At 39.0% G+C, this 27,472-nt stretch overlaps 1 protein-coding gene across 4 annotated transcripts in view; it reads right to left on the bottom strand.

The window, feature by feature from the left end:
• Positions 1-1,988: 1,988 nt before the first annotated feature.
• The window catches only part of msrb3 (methionine sulfoxide reductase B3), a 31,107-nt gene continuing 5,623 nt past the window's right edge, over positions 1,989-27,472 (bottom strand). The window contains exons 1-7 of one of the 4 annotated variants that reach the window (XM_036149366.1): positions 25,147-25,246; positions 19,344-19,492; positions 11,982-12,090; positions 9,133-9,210; positions 8,381-8,409; positions 7,040-7,137; positions 1,989-3,643 (exon numbers count right to left, since the gene is read on the bottom strand). In XM_036149366.1, coding sequence (XP_036005259.1) covers positions 3,488-3,643; positions 7,040-7,137; positions 8,381-8,409; positions 9,133-9,210; positions 11,982-12,090; positions 19,344-19,419 — 546 coding nt within the window. In that variant the 5' untranslated portion in view covers positions 19,420-19,492; positions 25,147-25,246 and the 3' untranslated portion in view covers positions 1,989-3,487. Of the gene's footprint in view, positions 3,644-7,039; positions 7,138-8,380; positions 8,410-9,132; positions 9,211-11,981; positions 12,091-19,343; positions 19,493-25,146; positions 25,262-27,472 lie in introns of those variants that run through there. The other 3 variants (XM_036149364.1, XM_036149367.1, XM_036149365.1) reach the window with 3 other exon arrangements.

Genomic DNA, 27,472 nt, shown 5'->3' with positions numbered 1-27,472 from the left:
GTTTGGACACAAGTGCAATGGAGGAAAGGACGTGAAATGTAACTCCAGATGCCACTGTTGAAGTCCAGCGCCACCTTTCAAAGCCCAATATTAGCAGAATGGAAAACCCACTGGAGTACTGAGAGGCAAAAACCATTGCTCCCCAATTTACACAAACTTGCACTAGCATTTTAGTGCAAGCCAGCATTTTCAGTGCCCTATCTATGAAGGGGTGTTTTCAAAGGCTGGGAAGTAGCGTCAACAAAGAATCGATTAAAACCAAAACCCATTTTTGAATAGAATTTCCCATTTTCCAAGTTGCATAAGCATCCAGTGCCCTTTTCCAAGTTCTACAAGCACTTTTACTGTCTGTCTGCTTAAGCCTATGGCATTTCACTAAAATTACAGAAAAACATACATGGCCTGCCATGTAATACTGTGCTTTTCTTAATAAAATTACACACAGAACATGTTTATTATATAGATGTGATAATTGGCTCAAGTGGTTCATCTCACCATCACTACTTGACAAGTAGACACGGACGACCGATGGACATCTACTCACTGTAGACCTTTGAATAATCTGGCAGCATGATACTGTGGGAAACCAGTATATGAAGGTGGGTGAACAGGTGTTGGAAAACAAGCTGCTGCCAGAAGAACACAGGTGAAGCAGATCACAATGATTAGGAGGCACAGCAGGAGAGTGAGGGAGCAGACAGGCGGGTGGAATCATAACTCTGAGTCGATCTGCTTAACTGCGTTTCATTTCTAGACACAGCCACCTACGGAGTCAGTCAGCCATTTCCCTTTCTAACAGAAAGCATTCCTTGATCAGTACTTCTGTGTTCTTCGTGTATCTCAGCTTTGTCTTCTCAAACCCCCAGTCCGTCGTGGCAAATGAGCCTGGTTCTGTTGAAGATTTATCCCTGTTTAAAAGAGGAGTTTTCCTCTCCACCCACGCAACATGCATGCTTGGTATGAGGGATTGCTGCAAAGTCGACAACACAATACAAGTAACTGTCCACTGTTCCTACGTGCTCTTTCAGGAGTAAATGCTGCAAGTCAATGGCTTCATCCGAATACCTCTTTTGGTTTAGGGCCCTTTAGCCAAAGCAGAAGTGCATCAGAGGTCGCCAACATAAGCGCTGTCCGAATAGTGCACTCGGAAAAGAAGGAGGTAGGAAAAGGAACCTGTATGCTTCCTCTCACAGCTACTATAACATAGGAAGCTCGCAATGTCCCTTGGCGGCGCTAAAGAGCAACAAAGAATCCCACAATCCTTTGCGTGACATGACGCGGATATTAAAAATGTTCGGAGAGAAGAGGGCACGCACTTTGCAGTTTAGTTTCGGATGGCTGTAGGTCCGGGTTTGACTAGCATAATCTAGGTGCTTTTCTGCCATGTAATAACGCCTGAGTTAAAGGCTGTCCGAAATCACCGCACTCCGAAGCGCCTTTCCTACCTACAATAGAGTTCTTACTGTTGACTCCATGAAAGATCAAGGAGCAGGAGCTATAATTAGACTTATTTGGATGGAACCAATAAGTCAATGCAATCTGCTGGATTTCCTTAGATGGAACATTATTAACCAGTCAGTCTGGAAGATTTGTTAGAATTGACTTTATAAAGTGCCTTGAGATGACGTGTTTTATAAATAACATTTAATTTAACAAATATGGTCTTTTCCTAAAAAATAAAAATTGTGTTTGATAACTAAAGCAATTACAATTAAAAGTTTTCATTTTCACTATACCATGAAAAAGGAGAAATGTTTGAGGCCTAAAACACATTTGTGTCTGCAGACACTTTTGGCCATGATCATTCACGCCTACAAGCTAAATGTTTTCCCCACAAATATCTTTAGCCCATTTGCTGAAGGAAGCACTGGCATTTCAAAACACATGGAGATACTGTCCCCACAACACAGATGTGTCAATAGTTACAACATACACCTCATAGATTCCAAGGGAATCAGTTATGTTTCATTGGCAATAAATCCATACAACTTTTAAAATATATTTTATTCACTTAAGCAGGTGTTCACTTCACGTTGAAAAGGGTAAACTGGATACATTTTAAATCAAAAACACCAAATACGTCTGACCCCAAACGTGGATCAATTTAGTATTACAATATGCTCCATCACGGCAATCAAAAGAACAAAAAAAAACAAATATACTTGCATAGATATTTCATTATTACTCAGTGTGCATTGTAATTCAGACTGAATCTAATGCAAATGTGAAAAGTTTAGTTTAACAAAAATAAAAAGATGAGGACAGTCATGGTAAAAAATAAAACTAATGCATAATCTGGTGCTTAATGGCTTTTGAATAGATTTTAAAACTAGCTTCAACTGACTAGTCATAATGTAATTATTTGGTTGAACAACGACGAAGAAAAATGCATTTGTTGGTTAAGTACACTTTTCAAAAGCTTCACCTTTTTACCATGACTGTTTGTGTTAAAGCACATCCCAGCTGGCATTCTACATTAAACGTTTGAATGTTGCTGAAATAATGTCAGTTTAATTAAAACATTCATTCAACGTCAAAACAACCTTGAACAGCAAACCGTTTCATGGTGTCAACTCAACCATTTTTGAGTGGTATGTCTAATCAACATTATTTTCACGTAGAATTGACATGGCTATTTCAATGTCGATTAGACTTGCAAAATCTAAACAAAATTTGACAGTTAAACCACAGAACTACCTGGGTTGATTCTACAGTGACTTGACATCCAAATGCCAGCTGGGATCATTATCGCGATGATGACAATAGATTCTTGATTAGTAGGCAAGGTCAGAACAGGGAAAAGGAAATGGGATATCCTGAACTTTAGATTATCACCAAAATGTAAAATGTGAATCTCTGAGGAACTTGTGTATATGCGCAGGAAATCTGTGGAAATGCTGCAGACTATAGCACGCCACTTCCCCGCACTTTCTACAAATCCCTGCTACGATCAACAGTAATGTCAAAAAGGTCATCTGTGATTGATGACTGAAACAATGCTAGCGGAACAGTGCAAGTTTAGAAGAACATTCCTTGTGTGAGAGATACTTGTGAAAAACAGACAATCTGGGACAAACGCTACAGCATGTGGGCCTAGGGTCGCCTAGATAGAGGGACAGAATAAAAGTAGTAACATTGTACCTTAAGGTTTAAACACAAAAACTCATTTCTGAAATCAAACCCCTGTTAATGTTGAATAATGTAAATAAGATCTGCATAAACAGCTACTTTCAGGTGACATTATGACAAGAAAAACAGTAAAAATGTCGGTGATTTTAAACAAAGTAACCCAAAACAGCTTCACTAAATACCTTCACTATTTTTGAGTTTAGTTCTTCTTCTGGATTGTTATCATTATCTGCATTTACCGTTTCAAATATACCTTACTGGTACTTCGTACAATCTCTCTGCACATCAAAAACAAAGAAGCATTTTTCTATAACCGGTAGGACTTTGCCAAAGCATCTGCCTGACAGCTGTGACTCTTTTAAAGTTCAGCCTTCCCGTCAGCGTCGGTGCTGCCGCATGCCCCATCCAGAGGCGCGTCTTTGGGTTGAAAAGCCAGCGAGGCAGAGTTTATGCAGTAGCGCTTTCCTGTAGGCTTTGGACCATCGTCAAACAGGTGTCCAAGATGTGCTCCGCACTGAAACACAGAATCATTCACTGGCATTGAGAAATAAGTCTGAAACTGTGTGTCCAATATGAACCCAGGTAAAGTTTTTTTGTTTTGTTTGTTTTTTCAAAGATCCACACATTTTCTAGAGTGAGACAGAGAGAGAGAGAGAGAGAGTGTCACCTGCTCAATCTAAACCAACTTGTAAAAGAAAGAAGAGTTTAACCAAACTGGTTCAAGGTAGCTCATCGGTGTATAAAGATTAGGGCTGCAACTAATGATTATTTTAATAATCAATTAATCGGGTGATTATTTTCATGATTAATCAATGAATCGGTGAGTAAAATACTTTTATTTCCACTTCACACAGCAAATAAGAACATAAAAAACAAGTTGCTACTTAGGTGTTCTGTTACAATAATATTAGATAATTTTTTTGCTTCAAATAAAGAAGTTTATGTCGACTAGATTGTGATCATTTAATAGGCAATGTTGTCTTTATGAACAGCGATTTAAACACAACAAAAGTGAAGCTGTAAAATTGGGATGTCAAATGCAGGTTGGTTGAACCTGTCCCTTGTTCTAGTGCATCTAGGGGGAAAAATTGGGTGTAACAATGAAACATTGCTTCTGACAATTGAATAAACCAGCAGCCCTGTTCACAGACTGTTTCAGCACAAGCTGCATTTTATGTAAATACTACATGCTACATTTGTCCTTCTACATATTTTACTTCCAAGGATGTTTATTCTATAAGTTTTTAAAATTTTCAATGTTAGATATTTAATACTTTGTATTTTTTCTGAGGTTTTAACATTTTTGAGGGTGTCCTTTTGGGGTGCTTATGTCTCGTTTTTTTGTAACTGTAACTGTAACTGTGGCTCACCAAAATTTCTTTAGGGTTACATAACAATAAAGACTCTTGCAGCGCTGCAGCACAGAACATTTTGGGAGGATCATCATTTCCTCCCCTTCTCTCAACAGCAACAGCATGAGTTGCTGAGCCTGTAGCGTCATTATGGAAAGCAAACTCTCAACCGCTCTCAGAACCTATTGCAGGTCCATTCTATGCGCTCGGAACAGTCAGAACCAACGCTCCTCCATGGTTATTGTTGCTTTTTTTCCCCCGCATAAAAAAGTACAAAACTTCTGCGGTTGTTTGATGAAAATTCAACAACTCTGCTAATGTCAAGAGTTTCTACTTTGAATAAAGCTTGGAGCAAGTAAACGAACGTCATGATAAGATCATTTGATTTTGAGCCCATATAAACTGTGCATTCGGAATAATTTCTTTCCTTTTAAAACAAACACATTTTAATCTGATCAGGGAATGTTGCGCATATAAACGCGTTCCTGTCGTTAATCAGCTAACAGCCGCATTAGATGAACCATCAGGCTGATGTTCAGGCGGCACCCCGAAGCACAACTCTGCGCTCTAACACCCATTATGGTCAACAGCATGTGTTTGACCGCGGTGTGCAGGCTCACATTCCATAGATACTTTTTTTTTTTTTTCAGCCGGGAAGACCAGTAGTGAACCCTGTGGCAAACTCAACGCACACCGCGTCCTATGTGGAAGGACCTTTACACTGTTGTTGACCTCCCATCACCCTCATCAATGACTCCATGTTGTTTCAGCTCCTTGACCATCACTGTGGAGCTCTCGTGCCATGTCAAATCTCACATTACTAATGTTTTGGTTTTGTGAAGCACGGCGTGCTCTTTATCTTTTGAGGACATGGTACGAGCTGTGTTCTCTGTGTGTCATTTGTAGAATTTTTGAAGTTTTTTGAAAATGCCAGCTCTGCCTCAGCCTAGTTTCCTTTACGTCGCTCTGCAGCCAACCAGCATTGACGAGGTAGGTGAGGTAAATGGCTCCGTGACATGGCAAGTAATGCATTAGTTGCACGACACAACAAATCGATGATGAAGCCTAAGCCTGAATCCCATATCCCAGGCTGGATCCCTGATCAAGATGATGTAATTACAGACCTACTGCATCTAATTTTCCTGTCTAATTTTCTTTAGTTAATACTTGCTAATCGAGTATTTGAAAATTTCCACAGTAAATGACCCATTTGAAGAGTTTCAGTCAGGCTTCAGAGCTCATCATAGTGCCAAAACAGCTCTGGTGAAGGTCCCTAATGATATTCTCATGGCCTCAGATAATGGACTTGTGTCTGTACTTAGATCTTAGAGCTGCATTTACTTTAAACTTACTTTAAAATCCCAATTGCCATACAGGTACGTAAGAACTAAAAGGAAGATTACATTTTTTTTTAAATAAAAATACTTATACTTTTATTACAGTATAAGCAATAAAAGGCAAAGAAGAAATAAAGGCTGGCCCAATGGTCATGCGCTCTAGAATTAAAAACCTGTTAAAAAGATGTTTTTCAAAGGAGACTTCAAATCTTTTAAATATCCATCAGAGCTCACAGAAAGTGGGAGACTGCCAGAGCATAGGACTTGTGGCTGAAAAAGCTCTGTCTCCCCTGGTCACGATCTGAGTCCTGGAACAAGTGCACATGTGTTTGATCTAAAAAACTAGAAGTCTACTGGGATTATGTGGCTGTAAAAGTTGAGATAAAAAGGTGGTAGGCCATTTAGACATTTAAAAACTAAAACCAAAATCTTAAAAACAGTTGCAAAAGAAACGGGCATCCAGTGGGGGGACTACAAAATGGGGGGGGGGGGGTTCACGTGGTCTCGTCTCCATTTGTAGACGGGCAGCTGAATTTTGAATCAGCATTAAACAGTGAAGAGGAGATGGGTCCTTCTCATTATAAAAGCGAGTGTCAGATTCCAGTTTGTTCATGTAAATGATAAATTGTTACACTGCAGGGTTACCTGTGGAGTACCACAAGGTTCAGAGCTTGGTGCAATTCTCTTTACTATGAAGAATCATGTTCAGAAATTTTTAATATTATTAGGGAGTTCTTTTCTTTGACTCTTTAACCTGGACATGTCTGCTTTACTTTATTTGCATTTAGCAAACTTTCTTGGTTGTTGTAATGCTTGACGATCACTTTGAGGTTGGAAGGCTCCTTTAGCAGTTCCGCACCAATACTGAGATGTCATTTTCCACAGAACATAACAAAAAACTAAACAGCTTGAACAATATGATGTAAAAAAAAAAAAACAAAGACATCTACACATCACCGGGGCATACTACATTTAACTTTTCTGCATTCCCAGAGACTCTAAGTACACAACAAAATGTATTTAAGGGCTAAACAAAAAGAGAATTTTGTGTGATGTGTCCCATTTAAACACAGACAATTGGGCCATCCTTCCACTTAGACATACATCTTCATGATAAGAATAAGTGGCAAGGAATGAAATTTACCCTAAAACTGATGGTGAACTTCTTTACTTTCATCTGTGATAACTTCAAGAAAACTCAATAATTAAAATGCAGCTTACTTGACTGCAAGTGGTCTCCACCCTGTGCAAGCCATAGGAGAAATCATCAGTCAGAGTAATGGACTCTTCTTTCAGGAGGTCAAAGAAAGACGGCCAGCCTACACATCAGAAGTTTCAATCAGAATCATTACAGAAAAATGCCAACACCAAGGTAACTGCATTTTTGTTAAACCTGCACATCTTTACCTTTGCATTTTACACATGGCCTGACAAAACTGAGGTTATTTTTTATGAAATCCTTTGATAATTTACATATGCAGCAGTATCAACCACAGGACTGTCTCAGAAAATTAGAATATTGTGATAAAGTTCTTTATTTTCTGTAATGCAATTAAAAAACATGAAATGTCATACATTCTGGATTCATTACAAATCAACTGAAATATCGCAAGCCTTTTATTGTTTTAATATCGCTGATTATGGCGTACAGCTGAAGAAAACTCAAAAATCCTATCTCAAAATATTAGAATATTTCCTCAGACCAAGTAAAAAAAAATATATATAACAGCAAAACAAAATCAAACATTTGAAAATGTCCATTACTGCACTCAGTACTTGGTTGGGAATCCTTTTGCACAGATTAGTGCATCAATGCGGCGTGGCATGGAGGCAATCAGCCTGTGGCATTGCTGAGGTGTTATGGATGCCCAGGATGCTTCAATAGCGGCCTTTAGCTCATTTGCATTGTTGGCTCTGGTGTCTTTCAGCTTCTTCTTCACTATACCCCACAAATTCTCTATGGGGTTCAGGTCAGGGGAATTGGCAGGCCAATCAAGGACAGTAATGCCATGGTCAGTACACCAGTTACTGTGAGAATCTTATGTTGTCTCTTAACCACTACCATACTTGTGATTTAGTTTACTGAACCAAGCTGAGTGTTTTTCAAGGCTCAGGAAACCCTGCAGTGTTTCCAGTTAATTAGACCATTCAAGTGATTAGTTGAATAGCCTACTAGTATACTTTTTCACGATATTCTAATATTTTGAGATAGGATATTTGGGTTTCTTAAGCTGTAAGCCATACTCAGCGATATTAAAACAATAAAAGGCTTGCGATATTTCAGTTGATTTGTAATGAATCCAGAATGTATGACATTTCATGTTTTTTAATTGCATTACAGAAAATAAAGAACTTTATCACAATATTCAAATTTTCTGAGACAGTCCTGTACATGAAATAATTTATATAGTGATGTCATGGCACCTTTAAGGCTTCCATTGCATTCCACTGCTTTTTTGATTCTAAAAAGTTACCTGCAGCTGCAAAAACCCAGACTGAACTAAAAAAAGATTGAGAAGATAATAAGGTAACAGATTAGTACCTGACAGAAGTTCTACTCACCTGATCCGGAATCAAATTTAGAATGCGAGCTGTAAAGGGAAGCAACATTTTTTATTGTTTTATCTTTTCACGTGTGCCCTAGTTCTGTTGCTTTTAAACACAAAAATGCCATTTCTTTAAATAAAAAAAGTCTTTTAGTGTAAGCTTCAATTACCAGTAGAATTTCCCTCTATACTTGTGTTAAGGAGGAAATACACCAGTCGCGTTGCAGCGTGTAAGCGCAGCAAAGCAGCATATGCACGTCCTACGCTTAGGTTAGCTTTTCAGTTTAATCAGTCAATAAATTTACACTAGAACCATGATACACAAGTACAACCCACGTGTTCATGCTATGCGACATCTAAATTAGATTGAAGTTATCATTTCAGACGCATATACGCTCCTGTTTGGCAGGGAATAAACAGGGAAACAAAAAGTTCACCTCCCAAAGTATACCAAATTAATAGTCGAGTCAGTTCAGGCACAAGGTGATAGAAGTCTCCTTGTTGTTGACGCTGCAGATGATGGGATGCACCCATTTCTGCTGAGCACTCTGCCGGTCCTCTCGCAACTCTTTGTCAACTAGTGCTCTGTGGCGAAACTTCTTTTCTGCGCAACACGTAGCTGTGGGGCGTACTTGCAGCGTCTGATGTAAATTTATGCTTTTAAAAACATGCCCCTTACATCACACGGCCAGTGTATTTCCTGCTTTAGGCAAACACAGAGGCACCCAAACAGTCATCTTCTATACATGTTCTCACAAAGCTCCTTACCTGAAGAGAGGGGCTCCACAAACAACACAATTGTAGGTTCCCTCATCTTTATGGTAGGTGAACTCCCCAGTAAAGGCGCTGCGGGAAAGGAAGCATTAGTGAAGCAGAATGGCAAAAACTGGACGGTATCATGTACTGTAGGCAGGACTGGATTGGCCATCTGCTGTACCGGGCGATGCGCGGTGGGCCGACATGCACAGTATATCAGACACAAAATGCAGCCCATTGTTTTTTCTTTTCTTGAAATTTTTTAAAATCCTCCTCGGTCCACCCCTCCCCTCACTGTCAACTGAGGTGATCAAATGTAGCCTTTTGTACAAAGCTTTGAGTGGTCAGTATGACTGGAAAGGCACTGTATAAATTCAGTTTATTTACCATTTAGTGTTAGTGGAAGATTGCCTCGCCAAAATGGACGATTAATCACTCTCAGAGGTGGTTAGTAGTTACTAGTATTACTAGGTTTTATTGTCCTGTCATTCTGAGCATAAGTCAGCCCCCTGGGAACAATTAGTGGCCATCAGAGCACTAATGATTGGCTGGTAGCTTGGTGGTTCTCTTCTCCATGTGACTGTCTGGATTGTCACCGTTAAACTAGCTGATCCATTATTGCAAACAGACTTACAGTTACAGTTTACCTCCAACTCTACAGACTGAAGAAGTCTCTTGGAGAAGAGATGAAACTTTTCAACATAGAAGAACCCGTCTAGATGACCTACTAAATTTGACTGTTTTTTCTACCTGGACTATTGAGAGGCATCAGGATAAGTAAAAGTCTGATCTCTTGTTCATTGACGCTGCTTGGGTTAAGGTAAGGTCATTCAAGTTTAGGTAAAGGTAATATTCTATCAGCACACCACCTGTTGGTGTACCACTGCTTCCTTTCTGAAAAGGTAAGTGCACCATTTTAATTTATACCAGTCTAATTTAAAAATGGATGTGTACATTATCAAGGTAAGTAGAATAATATGGACAGTTTATAGTTGCCACCATTAACGGTCCATATTTTTTATATAAATATTTTCACACCAAGGACTATAATATATTAATATATAATGGTTCTATTTAAACTTATTATAAAGATGCAGTTTGCTGTGTCCGAAGGTCTCACTGGATTGTCTAGCACTGATGAGCAGTGCCACTGGAACTTGGGGACAATTTAGTCCACAAAAGGTTGAGTGATACACGTTTCGCGTCAGGCACCACAAAGAAAGTTCAGATTTCTCTGAGACCATTCTGCCAATCCATCCTTCTCTACCGCCAACCCCTGCCTAAAACTCACAGGAAGCACTGAAGGTGAGCTTAGAAGCTGTCAGTGTTCCAGTGGGCAGCCTTCTGCACAAATTCATCTCTGCTATACCAGACCAAGTTCCAGCAGCACCCACACAGCTCCAGTAGCCTCATAGAGAACATGGCACTGACACACGGTGCAAGAACCGTGCATCTCTGGCTGAAGTGTTTTCCAGCACGTTCACAGATGTGAAGATGGTGGATGGGGTTCCACAGCTGCAACCAAATGGATCCCGTGGTTACTATCTTAAAGTCCAACTTGGAATGTCGTGCACACAATTTGGGAGATGCATCTTACTTTTCTGGGCTCCATCTGAGAAAATTGTCTTTTACATCGGGAGTGTAAATAAGTGTTGCGGTTGAACACACACCTCACGCGACCCACCACAACACCTACCGCCAATATTATCCCATTTTCTGGGGGAAACCCTGTCTCTTACTGGCTTCCATGTGTGCAGGCTGCAAAGATGAAATACTGAATGCTGCACTCTATTTTGGGAACCCTGGGAGCTCTGATATGATTGGCTCAGGAACCAGGATGCAAACACAGGCTACACTCTGAACCGAAGTAGTTCTGCAACGTACCTCTAGGTTTGAAAGGAGAAAAACTTTACTAAGACATTGTTGATGATTGTTAATAGGGAATGTTACTTCCATCCTGGGTGACAAGTGAGAATGATTTATGTTGATCTTATTGTAAATATCTTACTTATAGCCAGGGGCGTTGTATGGGGGGAAAGGTTAGGACAATTCCAAGGGCCCTTTGGATTTGTCCTAAAAATAAAAATACATTTTTATGTATTTACATGAGCTTTTGGTATTATTTAGATTATTTGTCATGGGGCCCATAATTCCTATTTTATTTATACCTTAACTGAACCCTTCTCTCTTTTTCTTCGTCTGTCTGCCTCTCTCACAATCTATTACTATTTTGTATTTTAAGGTGCCATTTTTTTTTATTCAACATGGATGTTTTTCTCACTGTTGGTCTGTCTTATTTATATGAACAGTATACTTCATTAAACCCTAAACAACATCATTAGCAGTGTTTAACAGCCACATTCACTAAATAGTGAGAACTGTGGCACTGTGGCCTTCTCTGACAAATACAAAGTTGTGTAGTGAAAGCCGTTCATTCTTTAACATGGTTACTCTCTTCCATGTAGGCTGCTGCACTTTATTTTAGCTTTTCAAACAACACAATGTGACAACAAATCCTCTAGTATGTCGTGAGTCTCAGCATATTGAATAATTAATCGTTGGTGGGTCGCCACGACCAAAGAATGCCAGGGCCATTTTTTTTTGTCCCAGTCTAGTCCTGACTATAGGATTAGGAGGTTATTACGTAGACATAAAGTTTGAAGAGATCAGCAAATTATTTTTGCTTCTCCTCATGTCAAAATATATTATGGAATATATTATGCAACATTCAGACATGTAATGAAACCTGAGACTTATCCCTAGATAATCTGGATAAAAAAACAAGGCAGACAAATGAACTAATTTGTGACATGACCTGCAGATAAGCATTACAGAAAATCAAAATTCTCATTTTTCCCAACCTCTCGGTCCCTCTCTCTTGAGTAACATGGAACTGCTTTGGGGTGAGGCGTTTCCTCAGTTCCTCCTGGGTGTAACTCACTGGCCATGTCTTCTTACTCCTACAAGCTCCTACAAAAGAAGACAGAAAAAAAGGTTTGCTTTGTATTTTTTTCTCATGCCACAGAAGGAGCATCAACAAGTCTTTTGCTGATCTAACTAGATATAAAACAAGACACACAGAAGCATATCCATTGATCCCAACAAACTCTGAAAGCCATCAGCTTAGCTTTGTCTATAGTAATGGTATCCAACTCCAGTCCTTTACCAGCACAGCTGAATAAAAATAAATGGCTCTTTACCAGGCCTTTGCCAAACTTGATGGCATACCAAAGATGTACTTCAACCTTTTGAGTCTGCTCTCTTGGGACGGTGGCAGCAAATCGTTTTTGAAGTGCGAGTCGTTGTGTAGTAAGATCTTTTGTCTATAGCAAATGGTTCTAAATATGAACTTTATCCATGATAACATACTCAACTTGTTTCACGTTTGCAAATTTTTAACTACAAACTTCAAAATTATTTTATTTCGAAATTAGATGATAGCCAAAAGTAGCACGTAGATGTGAAGTGGGAGAAAAATGATACATAGTTCTCAACGTTTTTTCTATGATTGGAAATTTAAAGAGTGATGTGTGTTTTCTGTCCTTTTGGTGTTAAAATCCCTAAATAAAACATGGTACAACCAGTAGCCTTCAGATTGCAGCCAATTGGTAACCAGAATTCCCACGTATAAAATTTAGTCTCAGCATAAATTCAGCTTTATGTTTTCAAAATCTAAAAAGGTTTGATGGGTATACCCTGTACTGTATGAGGCGGGGCATCCTGGAGAGTGCTTATGTTGGGAGCTGGAATACAAGCTATAAATGTTGGGGTGAGTCATTTGTTAACAATTTTTGACACAGTGTGGCACTGTGATACAACTATATTGTTCACTGGTTTTCATGTTTGGCTGATCAGTATACAAGGGTACACAACTTTTTGTTCTGTTTTTTTTTCTCTTCATAGTAGGTGCATCTAGTCTGGCATTCTGTTAGCCGTGACACTATCCAGGGAGGCAGAACTTCTGTCATTACCATTTAATATAGAAAGGATTCATGGATCAATGTGGGCTTTTACTAATGGGACTCTTGGTTCTGCACTTTATCAATCCCTTCGGGGAAAGGAGACATATTCAGCAGAACTGTTGAGCTGATTAGGTGAAGCAACCTCTAGTGCCTGCCTACCAAAGGTTGGTTTTAGCTAATCACGGTATCAAATGAAAATGTAAGGAGTAGGTACCATGAGAAACCACACAAAGGTACACTGGTCACGGCACTTCTTACAGTTCTTGTTTCAGAGGGGGGTTGCTCAGCCATGGCCAGAATGACGATTAGGACTGCAAAGAGCAAAACCACGCACCTTTGGCCACGGATATTTACGCATATTTTCTGGGTTAGATCCCGCTGCTGCGGACTGCTGCCCCCGTAGCAGACAGGCTGCAGCAGAGGGATGCTCCACTTCCTTTTTTCTCCTCCTGTACACAGCGGTCGATCAGGGGCCATAAACAACTATTTAAACCATACACTCTTTAGAGACAAAACTTAATAGCTTTCATCGTATGTGAAATGGGAAAAGGCCTTGCTAAATCCCAACGTGCCTGTCTGCGTATAGAAAGCTGAAATATCCTTTTGCTTTTCTTCAGCTGTGGTTTATGGTTTGTACAGAGTAAAATTATTTTTCAGTTTGACCCGCTGTGTTCATGGTGGTCCTCATAAGAACTTCACTGCACTTCCCCAGAGAAAAACCTTGTTTCTCCTCGTCCCATGGCCAATCAGTGAACAGCAGTCTATTCATGTCACATTTCAGCCCTACCTTGCTTAAATTACCTCCTGAGGTAGAAAAACACCAGCCTGGTATGAAAAAAAAAAATTATCGAAGTGCTTGCAAAGCTGGTGAAATGGGTTAGAGCCACGCCAAGCAAAACCCGTGAAAAGTGGGTATTATAGACAAATAGTTTGTTCTGCTGGATCCCCTTAAGGCTGTATTTTATCACCCTTAGTGTTCCACAGTGTCAGAGTAACCATAACTCTTGTTTTATTCTTAGATATGTTGATGATTTAGTTATCACAAGTCTTCATAGAATCGGGATTCGCTTTTACAAAAATTCTGAATTGATATAAAGATGTCCAAAAACAACAACAACAACAACAACAACAATAATAATAATAATAATAATAATAATAATAATAATAATAATAATAATAATAATAATATTTTTTATTTAATAGAACAAATCCGCCGGCTGTCACTGGAATCTACACACGTGCAGAAAGCACCAAAACAAAGAGAAAAATAAAAAAATTAAAAAAATAAAAAATTGGAAGAAAGGGTCAACTGGACTAATTTTAGACTCAGTTTTTATAGAATTCCTGGGAAGACCAAGTTTGACATGATCTTTTGCAAGGTTTGCAAAATGAAGATTGAGCACTTTGGGAACACCACAAATGTGCGTGCTCACATTACCAGGCATCACCTGGAGTCAAAGGACATGGAGCTGAGTCAGCACCAGCAGCAGACCAACGCACACTGCAGTGCTTCACCAAACTCCCCGCAAACTCTGAGCAGGCATAGAAAATAGCCGTGTCTATTGCTTGCTTCATTGCCAAAGATTTACGGCCTTTCAGCGTGGTGAAGAACAAGGGGTTCATCTGCACCTTGCAGACAGTGAAGCCAAGGAACCACTAAGTGTTTCACTGAGATAGCTGTACAGCCTTCTTAACAGTAAAAGAAATCTTAGCAGTGCCCAAAAACAAAGAAAGATTTTAAATCATGGCCCCAGAAATCAGAATGCAATCGTGAGATAGTAAAAGATTCCTACCCCTGATAAAGATGGTCCCATGCTTATTCAATTTCTTTATTGGTGCGACCTGTCTTTCCTTAAAATCAATGTGAATGAGACCAAATAAACTGGTCTCACAATCTACAAAGAAATATACAAGAATCTGGGCATGTAGATGGCTGAACATGAGGAGGAACCAGGTACGCAAACATTCAGGTACAGCTGAGATCTATAAAAAAGGAAAATTGCATGCTGGTATGCATAAGCATGGTTTTATAAATACGACAGCATTTTTTTGGTGCATGTATGATTTTAATATGGATTCTATGCAAAGTTTTAAATGAGACCCTGATCATGAACCGTTTAGGATGTCTCTCAGATGCTAAAGTACACTTGAACACACCTTAGCTGCTGTGAGATGCTGCTGTACTATCATGCATATTGCATACCATCTCATATTGTTCTGTAAATAGGCTGGTGTTTCCACACTGTTTTCTGCTGTTAACTTTAATATTTCATCTTTCGTTTACCCAAGTATGCCATATTATTAGTGCAATACTTACTCTGGTATTCATCTTAAATTCTTATACTGGCCCTTGTGATGAAGCTCATTCTCTGTTGTTTTAAAACTAACTTTTGATTAGATGAGCTTTTCTTTTAATGGTTACTATAAATTGTGTGTAACTCTGTGCCTTTGTCACCATCATGCCCGAATTTCTCAGTTGAGGGACAATAAAGCAATTTTTTATGCTATTGTCCAGACATTGCATCCTGATATTTTGACACTGCATCTCACTACTACATAATACCATTCAATGCCAGGAGAACACTATTACCATGTAATTGCTTAACAGAACAATAAGTAAGATACCTAGTGGTTAAAATTTGAACAACACATATGCAATGCCTTTCACGGACACCCGCTATTTACTCAACAGTCCGTTGTTGCACTAAATATTTACTTCCACAGGATAGGTATATTATGTTGTATTTTGTTCTATTTCTGGCTTCCATCTATGCAGGCTGCAGCTCTTTTGCCAAGATAAAATACCAAATCCTGCGCTCTGTTTCGAGAACTCTGGGAACTGTCCTATGATTGGCTCAGAAAACAGGAAGTAAACACGGGCTACATTCTGAACCAAAGTAGTTCCAGACTAGGTTTGAAAGGAGAAAAACCTGACTGAGACATTGTTGATGTCTTCATTATAGAGACTGATTGTTTATAGGGAATGTTACGCCCATCCCAGGTGATTAATGAGAATGATTTAGGTTGATTTTACAGTAAATACTTTACTTATTGCTCTTTTAAGTGTTGCTTTAAATTAAATCTGAAATTAGGTGTCACGGAGTTAAAAACGCACTACAAAATTATTTCACTTCCTTTCATTTCATTTCCCTTATGTATGTTGTGCAGAAAATATTTGAAGTTGTGATGTTACTGTTTTTGTGTACTTTGGTGGGCTGATAAGAGTTTTGAAAACGCTATTAATCAGCCATGATTTTATTTCAGCCATTTTACCATGACATCTTTACTTTATAGCGGAGCCAGAGTGTGCCCGGTGTATGTGAAGAGTAAAATTGTGATTTTTATGTCTATCACAGGTATGCTCAATTCATTTGAATGTAATATAATTAATTTGTATTTATTTTCTTTAATGTTAGTGCTGAGTCCACAGGAGGTCGAGAGCATGCTGCGGAGGATTAAAACAAACAATGTCCCCGCACCTGACCAGGTGTGCGGACGCCTGCTGATAACCTGCTCCAGTCAACTGGCAGGTGTGTTTGGCTCTCCGCTAAACTGCTCTTTATGTGAACACTCAATTCCTTCTCTCTGGAAATCTTCAGTCATATGTCCCATTGCCAAAAAGAACAATCCCACCAGCAACAACGCCTACTGCCCTATTGCACCAACATCTCTGATCATGAAAACATTTGAGAGACTTCTCCTGTACAATCTTCAAAGTGATGTTAGTGCACATGCTGACCCAATTCAGTTCGCATGTAAGCAGCACAGGGGGTGGACGATGCTGTGCTGACACTGCTACATTGATCCTATATTCACCTTGAGAAGCCCAAGTCTATTGTCCGGCTGGTGTTTATGGACTTTTCCAGTGTCATCTCCCCAGTTCTGTATACACTATACACCAATGGCTGCAGAAGCACTAGAATCACCTGGAATCACCTACATCAAATACTCAGACGACACAGTCATCATGGACGCTATCAACACTGACGAACAGTAATGGACTCGGATGCAAAAGCAATGGGGTACCGCGCGCGAGCTATTTTTAGAAACACAACGTCACGATGACGTCACATCACGTGGTACGCAGTGGGGCAAACTCCCGAAAGCCGCCGTTGTTTCGCTGTAAGAGACGTGCGTTACCCTTGGTTTTACTCGGTAAACGACTGCTTTTTCCAAATCTAAGACCATGGTTTTTAAACATTGTTGCTATGGAACGTGCAACAGCGACTCGAGGTACGCTGATCGGCCGCATATGAAGGATGTTTTCTTCAAGACTGCCAAGGAGAAATGTGTACGCTGGGACCGAGGCGGTCGGCCTACACAACAGTTCAACCCGGAAAAAGTTACCAAATTCAAGTACATATGTAGCAAGCATTTTGTCGGAGGAAAGGGCCCAACCGAAGAACATCCTGACCCAATTCCAGCGACATCAAGTCAAGGTAAGAGTATTTTGGTGGCCGACATGTTAATAAAGAAGCGCCTGCTACCATGACAGCATATAGGCTATCATGGTAGCAGGCGCTAACATGATACCCTGCTACCAGGATAGCTTACTCAAAAACATTTCAAATGAGACAAACATTAAACATATACCCATTCCTGGACGGTGATTGCAAACAACAAAAAAAAAAAAACGGCCGACGCTGCCATGATCGCCGCGCAGGAAAAAAAAAACAAAGCTTACCGTTCATCAACTCGGCCAGTTTTCCAGTCTTTTTAAGCCCTCGAACCTCAAGCCATCGTTTGAGCTGAAGGTTGGTGTGTTCTTCGACAGTGCGACCAGTAATCCGTGTGCCTGGGACATCGTCTTGGGAAAGTTTAACGGCTGTAAAGTCGGTCATATCTGTTATCCGTGCGTTCTCTCCTGTATGCGTTCTCTCCTGTATGCCCTACCTAAGCGGCAAAAGGGGCGTTGCTCTTGAGACGGTGACGTCACGTGCGCGGTACCGCATTGCCTAGACCTCAACATATCCAAAACTAAAGAACTGGTTATAGATTTCAGAGAACAACACACCACCACCACACTTCACATCAACAATAAGGCAATAGAACAAGTCCATTCATACACATATCTTGGTACAATAATTGATCATAAACTTACATTCCAACTTAACAGTAAGCACATCACCTCTAAGTGACAGCAAGGTCTCTATGTCCTCAGAAAACCATCCACTGTAACTCACTCAGTAAGATCATCAAGATCTTATTGAGTGATCAAGAACAGGAACCACTCACACACATCTACAACAGATAAGTCAAATCAAAAGGTCTGCAGATAGCCGCTGACAGCACTCACACACTCCAGTCAGTACAGCCCATCCCCTCAGGTCACAGGTACAGGTCACTGTCATTCAGGACAAAGAGAGCAATGCCCAGTTTTGTATCAACCTCAGTTAGATCCATCAACAGTGATTGATTCTTTTCAGATCTTTTAATGATATTTATTGTATATTTATAGTCTTATTATGTATGTGCAGTGGTGTCTAATGTTTGTGTGTGTGTCTGATGTTTGTTATTGTGTCTTTCTTCTCTGCACTGCAAGGTGACTCGACTTGAAGTTCCTAACAGATAAATAAAGTTACTTGAACTCTAAAAATGCCACCTCCACACAAGGGAATTTAATATACAATGATTAGTTATTACTAGTTCATACATGATTTATTATACAAAAAGGCTGTAACATGATTTATACTGTGTAAAATATGTAATATCACGGCCCGCGATTGTAACTATACTCCCTCCCTCACAGTGGTGTTTTTTCCTGATGAGGGGAGCCGGACTTTACCTGGTGTATGTGACTGTCACAGTAAACGTGAACGCCATGCTGAGGCCTGTCATCTGTATACGGGTTGTTGAAAAGTTTGCATCCGTTACATAAGCAATGTCCAAACAAATTCTAATCAGGAACTGCTTCTACCTTAATAGAGTCAAATACCACTTAGTGAAGTTGGGGCCATGTAGAACCCAAGGGTTCTTAACAAATTATTTGCTCATTAGTTTAATTAGGCTCATTTTGTGTTGGAGGATCCAGGACAGAAAACAAAATCTAACATTTTACCTTTTCATTTCATCTAGAGTGTGTTAGGTCAATATAAAAAGGTAAGATCCCTGTTCTCTGCAACAAGCAATGAAAAGCTAGAAATGGTTAGTTCAGACCAGCCTGATTAGAAAATTAAAAAACACAGCACACCACTCCAGCAATGTGTCAATGTGTTAATGCAAGGCAGAGCACAACAGGCACACAGAACACAGTCAGTGGACCTGAGGGAAGACTGCAGGACCTCAGAGACACAGGCGGACTCTTGGTTATTAGATGCAGCAGATTGAATCCCGACATGGTTGCTGGAGAAAGGCACTCCACACACCTATAGAATCAAACACCCCTCAGCAAGGCCACAACCAGGGCTGGACTGGATGAGGGACAGAATGACAAGGGGAAAACAGCAAAGGGTCAGGATAATGAACAGTACAAGAAACCAAATGTCGCTGCAAAGCACAGGCTGCTGGACTATTGAAATCCCCAGTGTTTCTGCAGATTCGGAAGGACATTGGTAAAAAGAAAGAAAAGAAAATGCATAAATGATAAACATGTTACATTCTCTTGTTCTCTTTGCAGTAACCAGATTGCTTAGCGTTTCCTGCTGCTAAGATAATTTCCGTGTAAAGCCTCCGTTGATATTAACTGTTGGTTCCAGTCACAACTCTTTCATCATTCAGTGCAGTCCTTTGCAGCTCGTTTTGTGCAGACAACTCTCATTGTTGATAGACTATTGTGTAGAGTGATCAGATGCAATCTGATTCATTGCAAAGATCTTTTTCTTCAGTTAAGCACTTTATAGGAAAACCCTTTTGACTTAATTTATGCCCTGGTATAAACAAAAATTTATTTTGTGTAGACATTTCATTGGCAGTCTAATTGATATAAAGGGCCTGAAATCCTTGTCTTCTTTGCAATAGGAAAGGAAGGCAGTAGGAATGTATATCACCACAGAGAAGTGAGCAGCCATAATCAATTTAAATTAAATTGGCCTCATATGGGAATAAACTGCTGCTTAAACTATTGTACCTAAAATAATAATTTTCCAGATCGTCAAAAATGTTAAGGTGAAAGTTTCTGAAAGTCCAAGAGCATCCACCAAGAGCCAGAACCATCCCAGAATTTGGTTCATACCAAAGGAGAGCTTGCTGGGGTAGTAGGCAGGTGAGTGGACCTGCGTGACAAAAAGTGAAAACCACAGAAAGCACAATGATGGACAGAACACTGATACAATATTATCTGTATAAGTGTGATAGCCGCCATATTGTTTGAACAATCTGGAAGGTCATTGGTCTTGAGGAGAAAGAGTTAACAGTACCATGATTCATGTGTGGTACCATACGGCTTCCAATTTTCCTCACCTCACAATTCTACCCTGGAACATCATGAATAAAGAGCGTTCAGAAGGCAGTGTTTCCCCTACCATTCTACAAGGGGGGGGGGGGGCTGCTACACCAACAAAATCAGCCGCCCCCCAAAAAGGTCACCCATGTAGTAAATCTTTATACGTCTGTAGGTGTTCATGGTTAATTTTGTTAAAATTATGAGCCTTTCTAAATAGCTCCATATTGCATCCTGAGGTGTTTCTGTTTCTTGGCTCCCACTTAATAGGGTGGACATGAGTCAAACAACGACTCACACTACCCCTAGGCCAGCTGCGGCTCCAGCTGCGGCTCCAGCTGCGGCTCCAGCTGCGGCTCCAGCTGCGGCTCCAGCTGCGAAAACGGCGCCGGCGAGAAGAGAAGTTCATGTGGTCCTTTCTGTTGCTTTCCATCATAGATGATTTTAAAAAAAAAAACAACGATGGGTTTCCTTTTTTAGGGCAACACTCGTCATCCGTGCACTTAAATATCCAATTTCATCCTCCAAAAGCCCCTCTGTTTCCTCCTGTTTCTATGTTGTCATTTCTTTTTACACTAGTCAAGCTACCTAAGTTGGTGCGGTGATTTTATTCTGAAATTCTTTATCCTGTCTAGGGCCCAGTGTTTCCCATTTAGCTCATGAAATCCAGGAGTTTGATCCGGGGACCACTGCGGTGTCCAGTCAAACTTCCTTCTTGCTGAATTTTTCGCAACCCACAACCGCATGCAACTAATGTGAGTTGACACATTGATTTTTAGTTATCTGGGTTCCTTGCAGCGCCGTAACCGTAACTAGACCGTATTCAATGTGAGCCCGGGGGAGGTCTTCACATACTAAAATATACTGAGAATGTTTAATATGAGGGTGATCACGTCTGTTTAAACTCGATTATTATAAACAATAACGCTCAATATAGCCCGTTCACAACAAGTAAATGGCTCTATGGTAGTTTTGAGATGTCCTACAAAAATAAAATTTGCTTTGATCGTCGCAAATCACCAATAGTCCTGTGTCCAACTATGAAACAAGATGGTTTCTTTATTCTTGGAAAACACATTTTTTGCAAGATAGAACCCATGAATGGATCCGAAACAGATTCTGAATGTAATAAAATTAAAATTGGGGGGAAAAAAAAAACGCTGAAAAATATTCTAAATTTTGGCAGATCTTATATTAGACCAGATTTTAAAGAGTGTTTCATTTTATCAAGAAGTAGAAAGGAAGAAAGGCAGATAGCCTTCAAAATATAATCATGTATAAAGATACATGATAGAGACAGAAACATGAAAAGAGAAAGCTGTATCCTGTGGTATTAATGGAAAGCTAAGTGGAAGAAAAATCTTAGCAACCGCCAAAAAAGCAGCACTGGAAGGTCAAGTAAGTCCTCACAAATTCACCCTTTTGACAACCTGGGGTCGAGAAGGTGGCAAAGGAAAACCCTTATGAAAATATAGCTTTCGAAAAGGAGCTGTGAAATGGCTTTATAATGAATTCTAAAATGTATGTGCAGCAAACGAAAATAAATTAAAACTGGAGAAGTGGGCTGTCTCTTGCTTGTGTTGGTTAAAAGCCTTGTAGCCACAGTTTGAACTAACTTGAGAAGGTCAAGATCTTTCTTATTCAAACACATAAAAAGGCTGTTGCAATAATCAAGACTAGATGAGAAAAAAGCAGGAATATGAATCTCTAATTTGGCTTTTGACACCAAAGTTCAAAGCTTAGAATTAGAAATCTCTCTTTGACAGAGGAGGCAAATACAGCTAGAAATTGCTTGATTTCAGATATTCTGTTCTCAGGGGCAATAAATAGGGGTTCAGTCTAACCAGAATTCACCTGCAAGTAGATGTAACAGATCCACTGTTTAATACTACTAGAACAATTTATCAAGAAGGACAAATCTAAATATTCAGTAAGATTAAATTAACAGTTGAGCTGAATATCGTCAGCATACAAGTGATAAGACACATTCAAAAAGTGGTTGATTATTTGGCCTATGGGGGAAAATGGTAAATGGCTTGTACTTGTATAGCGCTTTAACTAGTACAACGACCCCAAAGCGCTTTACACTACAATCAATCAGTCATTCAACCAGTCACAGCCAGACGGTGGTGAGCTATGTCAGTAGCCACAGCTGCCCTGGGGCAGACTGACAGAAGTGAACCTTGCCATACATCGGCCCAACCGGGCCCTCTGATCACCGGCAGCAGACAATTTGGGTGAAGTGTCTTGCCAAAGGACACAATGACAGACGGTCAGAGCGGGGGATAGTGCATCTCTCTGCACTGCATTTGATACATTCTTGCAAAACGCAAATGGGGTGCAGATTTTGATTTCTTTGCTCTGTCTGCACGTAGGTATGAAGCTTCATATGCGAGGTTTGCAGCCAGAATAAGGCAGCAGCTGTCTGTGAGACTACAAAAGTAGAAAGATAATCAAGGCTCCCAAAAGCGGCAATAACAAAGACAAAAGACGAGAAAGACAAAAGTTGGTTGAATTATAGGGTCTCCAGATTCTGATGGTACATTACACACTCTTTCTCGGATGTGAGCTGGTCATCACACAAAGACACTGATCGGACGAAGGCCCAGCAGAGACTCTACTTCCTGTTGCAACTCAAGAAGTAAAACCTACCATAGGAATTGCTCGTCATCTTTTATACAGCCATCATTCAGTCTGTCCTATGTTCATCAATCAGTGTGATTGGCTTCAGTCAAAAAGCAAGACAGGTCCAGACTACATTGAACAATTAGGTCTGCAGAGAGGATCATCAGGGCTGACAGACTGTCCACTTATACAAGTCTAAGATCAAGAAAAGGGTAACTAACATCTCTGTGTCCAGGGTATGTGATCTGCAAACAGTTTAGAAGTTTGCCTTTAGATCAGCGCTACACACACTACAATTTACAAAAACCAGCTGCCACAGAGACTGTTTCTTCCCCCAGCCTGTGTCTCTGAACACTTAACAGTCCCCACATTGGTACTATAACTATTTGCACAGATTCAATCGTGTATTTTTCTTTAGAACACTGTGTATATAATAAACTTTATTTTATATAATTAAATTTAAAATGTCTTAAGAGTAAAGCAGAACCAATGTCAAATTCCTTGTGTACACAATTTTGGCAAATAAAACTGATTCTGATATCAAAATCCATTCTGTTATGGATTTTACTGTAAATTAAGCAGGGTCTGATTATACCTTTTATTTTAGAAAATATATATTTCATTCACATACACACATACCTGTTTCAGAACATAGTGATATATTTGCTACAGCCTCCATGGCACTATAACATTCATGCACATCCAAATAACTAAACTATTTATTACTTTTAATATTTAATTGGTTTTCCTACAGTACAAGTAAAAAAAGCAAATACATAATACCATTCTAGATCATTGACCAAACTTATGGTTTCTCCTTTTATTTCCTTATGCTAGCTTTGATTTTTAACCCTGTGTTAGGGCTGGACGATATGACCAAAACTTGTATCACAATATATTTCTTAATTTCTGTTGATACAATATAATTACAAATTCGATACAAACAGAATAAAAGTCTTAAAAAGACTGCAAAGAATGCCCGACACAGATGCCTGTACAAACTTATGACAATTATTTTGCCATATTTAAAAAAACTCCAAGATTTTAGAAATACTTGCTTTACAAAAAAAAAAAAAATAACGCACACAAAATTACAGAAAACCAAGAACGTTAGTGACAAATGCTGTAATCATAGACTGTAATGTATATTGAAATATTGGAAATGTCATATCACCTTCATTAAATAAAGTTATATCACATATATATTGATCCTGAATTATTGTCCCCCCCTACCCCATGTTGGTATAAAGTAAGGGATACAAGTTAATAAATGTATTTCACCTCAATAATTTATTTTTTTTCCCTCATCTGAGAACCATACAAAGTTAATTCTGCAGTCAACAGGGAGGAGTTTAATTAAGACTGGAGATATTTCTGACTAAACAATTAGTTCAATTTGACCTTTCAAATCTTAGACAGACAGACACTCGGTTTCTGTCGGTGATTACAAGTGTTGTTTATTGTCGTCTTTTGCTTTTGATTTGATGACCCAATCTTTGGTAATGTTAACTGAAGATTTTCTAATGGGTTACAATCAGAAATCTTAACATTCCATAAAATAAAAAATTAAAGAAAAAGAAAAAACAAGGTTTTTATGAGTCCTCTGTTGTAGAAACAAGAAGCAAGATGCTCCTGTAGTGTTGAACTTTGTTTAATTAGTGGCTCCTTTAAGTCAAGTATTCGCATCATCTTCCTCTATGTTTGGTGTTTAACTGTTATTTACTGCAGGCACACCATCTGCTCAGCTCTCCCTGGGGAAATGGGAAAAGGCTTGGTGACAATTTTTTGACCATTCAAGTAACCTTTGTGTTAGATTTCTAGTGAAGCCCACCTTTAAACAGATTAAATATAAAATCCCTTGACTAGTTCTTATTTTATAACTCTTTAGTATTCTAGTTTCTCCAGCTCTACTCCTAAATTGGTGCACTTCTCAGCATCAGTTCATAAAGGCATACATCAGGGAAACAATCTGAAATGTTTTTCTTCATGACAGTATTACAGGCAACATTCTCGTATATAAAGTAAATATTTTAACACTTACAATGGGATACATTACAATACCTAGAATAGCTGCAGGCAGTGCAGAAGGGTAGACTGATTTGCTGCCTTGCCCAAGGGTGTGACGCAAGGTCAAGACGAGCCCACGTCTAAGGAAGGCAGCCATAAACCTGTGACACTACAGACAGAAAAACAAGTATCCATTGATCACTTCTTAGACATTAAACAGGTAAAAAGTATTGAAATATTCCAGAGCTAAAAAGTCTGCTTCTCCTGTGGCCTTTACTTTCTTATTTAGGTCTAGGCAAGTAAGGCGAGAAGTGCCGTCTAGTGTTTGTAAATACAAATTCCAGGCTACAGTCAAAATATGGGACAAAGGGTGTCCTGTATGGGAAACTTGGGACATCCTGGCTAATACAGGACAGTTAGCATTCCTAATTTAGCTCCTGACCATTTCTACGCACATGTTCCAATTTATATCTACAATCCTTTTGAATATCTAAAGCCTTATCTTTTCTCATACAAACGGCAAAGCACAAAAACCTGTTTTTGTAGATTTGTATTGTCCGCCAGGTCAGTTCTCATGTTAAACATGGGTAACATCATTATAGTGGGGGATTTTAACTTTCATGCTGACACTAAAAGTGATAGCCTAAATGTAGCCTTTCATACTATCTTAGACTGAATTAGCTTTGCTCAAAACATCCACAGACCTACCCACTTTTGTCTTTATACTCTGGACAGATGACATTGAGTGTGAACAAGTTATGGTATTTCCTTGTAACCCCGTCTCATCTGACCATTTTTAATGCCTTTAAATCCTTTGAGTGCAGTATATGAGTATTCCGCCCCTGAGAGAAAATTTCAGTATGCTAGATCATTATCAGACAATGCTGCAACAACTTTTAAAGAGTCTGTTCCATTTATAATTTCCTAAGTATAACACAAAAACACAGCAGAAGAAAATAACTTCATTTCTAACCGTTCACAAATTGATGTTCTTGTTCATAGTGTTTCTTTCTATTGCATGTTGCAACAGACAAAGTAGTCACCTTGAAAAATAAGGCAATTATCCATAGGAGTCTCCCTACTTTAATTTAGAGCTGCATACTTTAAAGCCTAACGCTAGGAAATTGGAGAGAAAATAGTGCTCTACACAACTGGAGTACTACTTAATCTCCGAAAGCAGTCTAATACTGTATAAAAAGACAGTGAGATACAAAGAAGAAGAAGCACTTGAAGGTCAGCTGCTTTATACCAACTCTCCCTTCAATATACTGTAGAGGCAAAATGCTGTTCAACATCGACATTGTTTTGAAGGAGTCTGATTTGCTGACATAGGTTTTAGCCTGTTACATCTGTCCTAATTCAAAAATTGATGAGGCCATTTTCTTAGAACCCTAGTTTTCTCCTAGTATCAAGAGGGTCTTTCCATAACATGAAGGGCTACTGTTTTTTTTCTTCATGTTAATTTTAAAAGTGCCATGTCATATTTTTATCTTATTTTATATATATATATATATATATATATATATATATATATATATATATATATATAGATATATATATATATATATATATATATATATATATATATATATATATATATATATATATATATATATATATATATATATATATCTTATTGTGCCACCTGTATTAAATATTTACTAAATGAACAAACACTATGGTTTTCTCACATTATTTAACTTAGACATAGTTACTAAATATAACAAACAGAAATCTATTAGGTTACTGAATAGAAACAAGTTGAAGAGAATAAAATCAAACACTATTAATCCCCACGAAAGCCTACACCATCAGCTGTGCTTTGAGCATCATGTATTTTTCTATCAAAAATTTTAGCTTAATCCCCTCTGTTTTTCTGTTATCACATCCTTGCCTTCTGAGCAAATCGGTGAGTTTTGGTTGAGAAACTGATTCTGCTCCGCCAGGCAGCCTGGCTGAAAAACAACTATTTAGCTGACATCTTAAGAAACCTGTTGAGTGTTTATATTTAAAAGCATAACGGCATTAAGAGCATTTTCTATCCTCATTAAACGGTGCAAAAGCAATCCCACACCGGACTCCATTTGGACTGCTTCATGTTGCCTCCGCCGTTACTTTTTTCCCTCTTACAACTGCGGTGTGGCTAGGGCTGCAACTAACAATTATTTTAATAATAGATTAATCGGTCGATTACTTTTACAATTAATCAATGAAATCAGACAAAAAAAAAAACTGTTTTATTTCCTTTTTATTTTCCAAACTAGAACATTTGGACTGACAGAGCAAATAAGTGCACAAAAAAGTTGCTACTTAGGTATTGTGTTACAATAACATCAGTTAATAAGTATTTTTGCAAGAATAAAGCAGTCATCTCTTTTCA

The sequence above is a fragment of the Fundulus heteroclitus genome, chromosome 17, assembly GCF_011125445.2.
Source record: "Fundulus heteroclitus isolate FHET01 chromosome 17, MU-UCD_Fhet_4.1, whole genome shotgun sequence".
NCBI lineage: Eukaryota > Metazoa > Chordata > Actinopteri > Cyprinodontiformes > Fundulidae > Fundulus > Fundulus heteroclitus.
The sequence above is the reverse complement of the archived record's forward strand: the minus strand, read 5'-3'. Positions and strand labels throughout refer to the sequence as shown.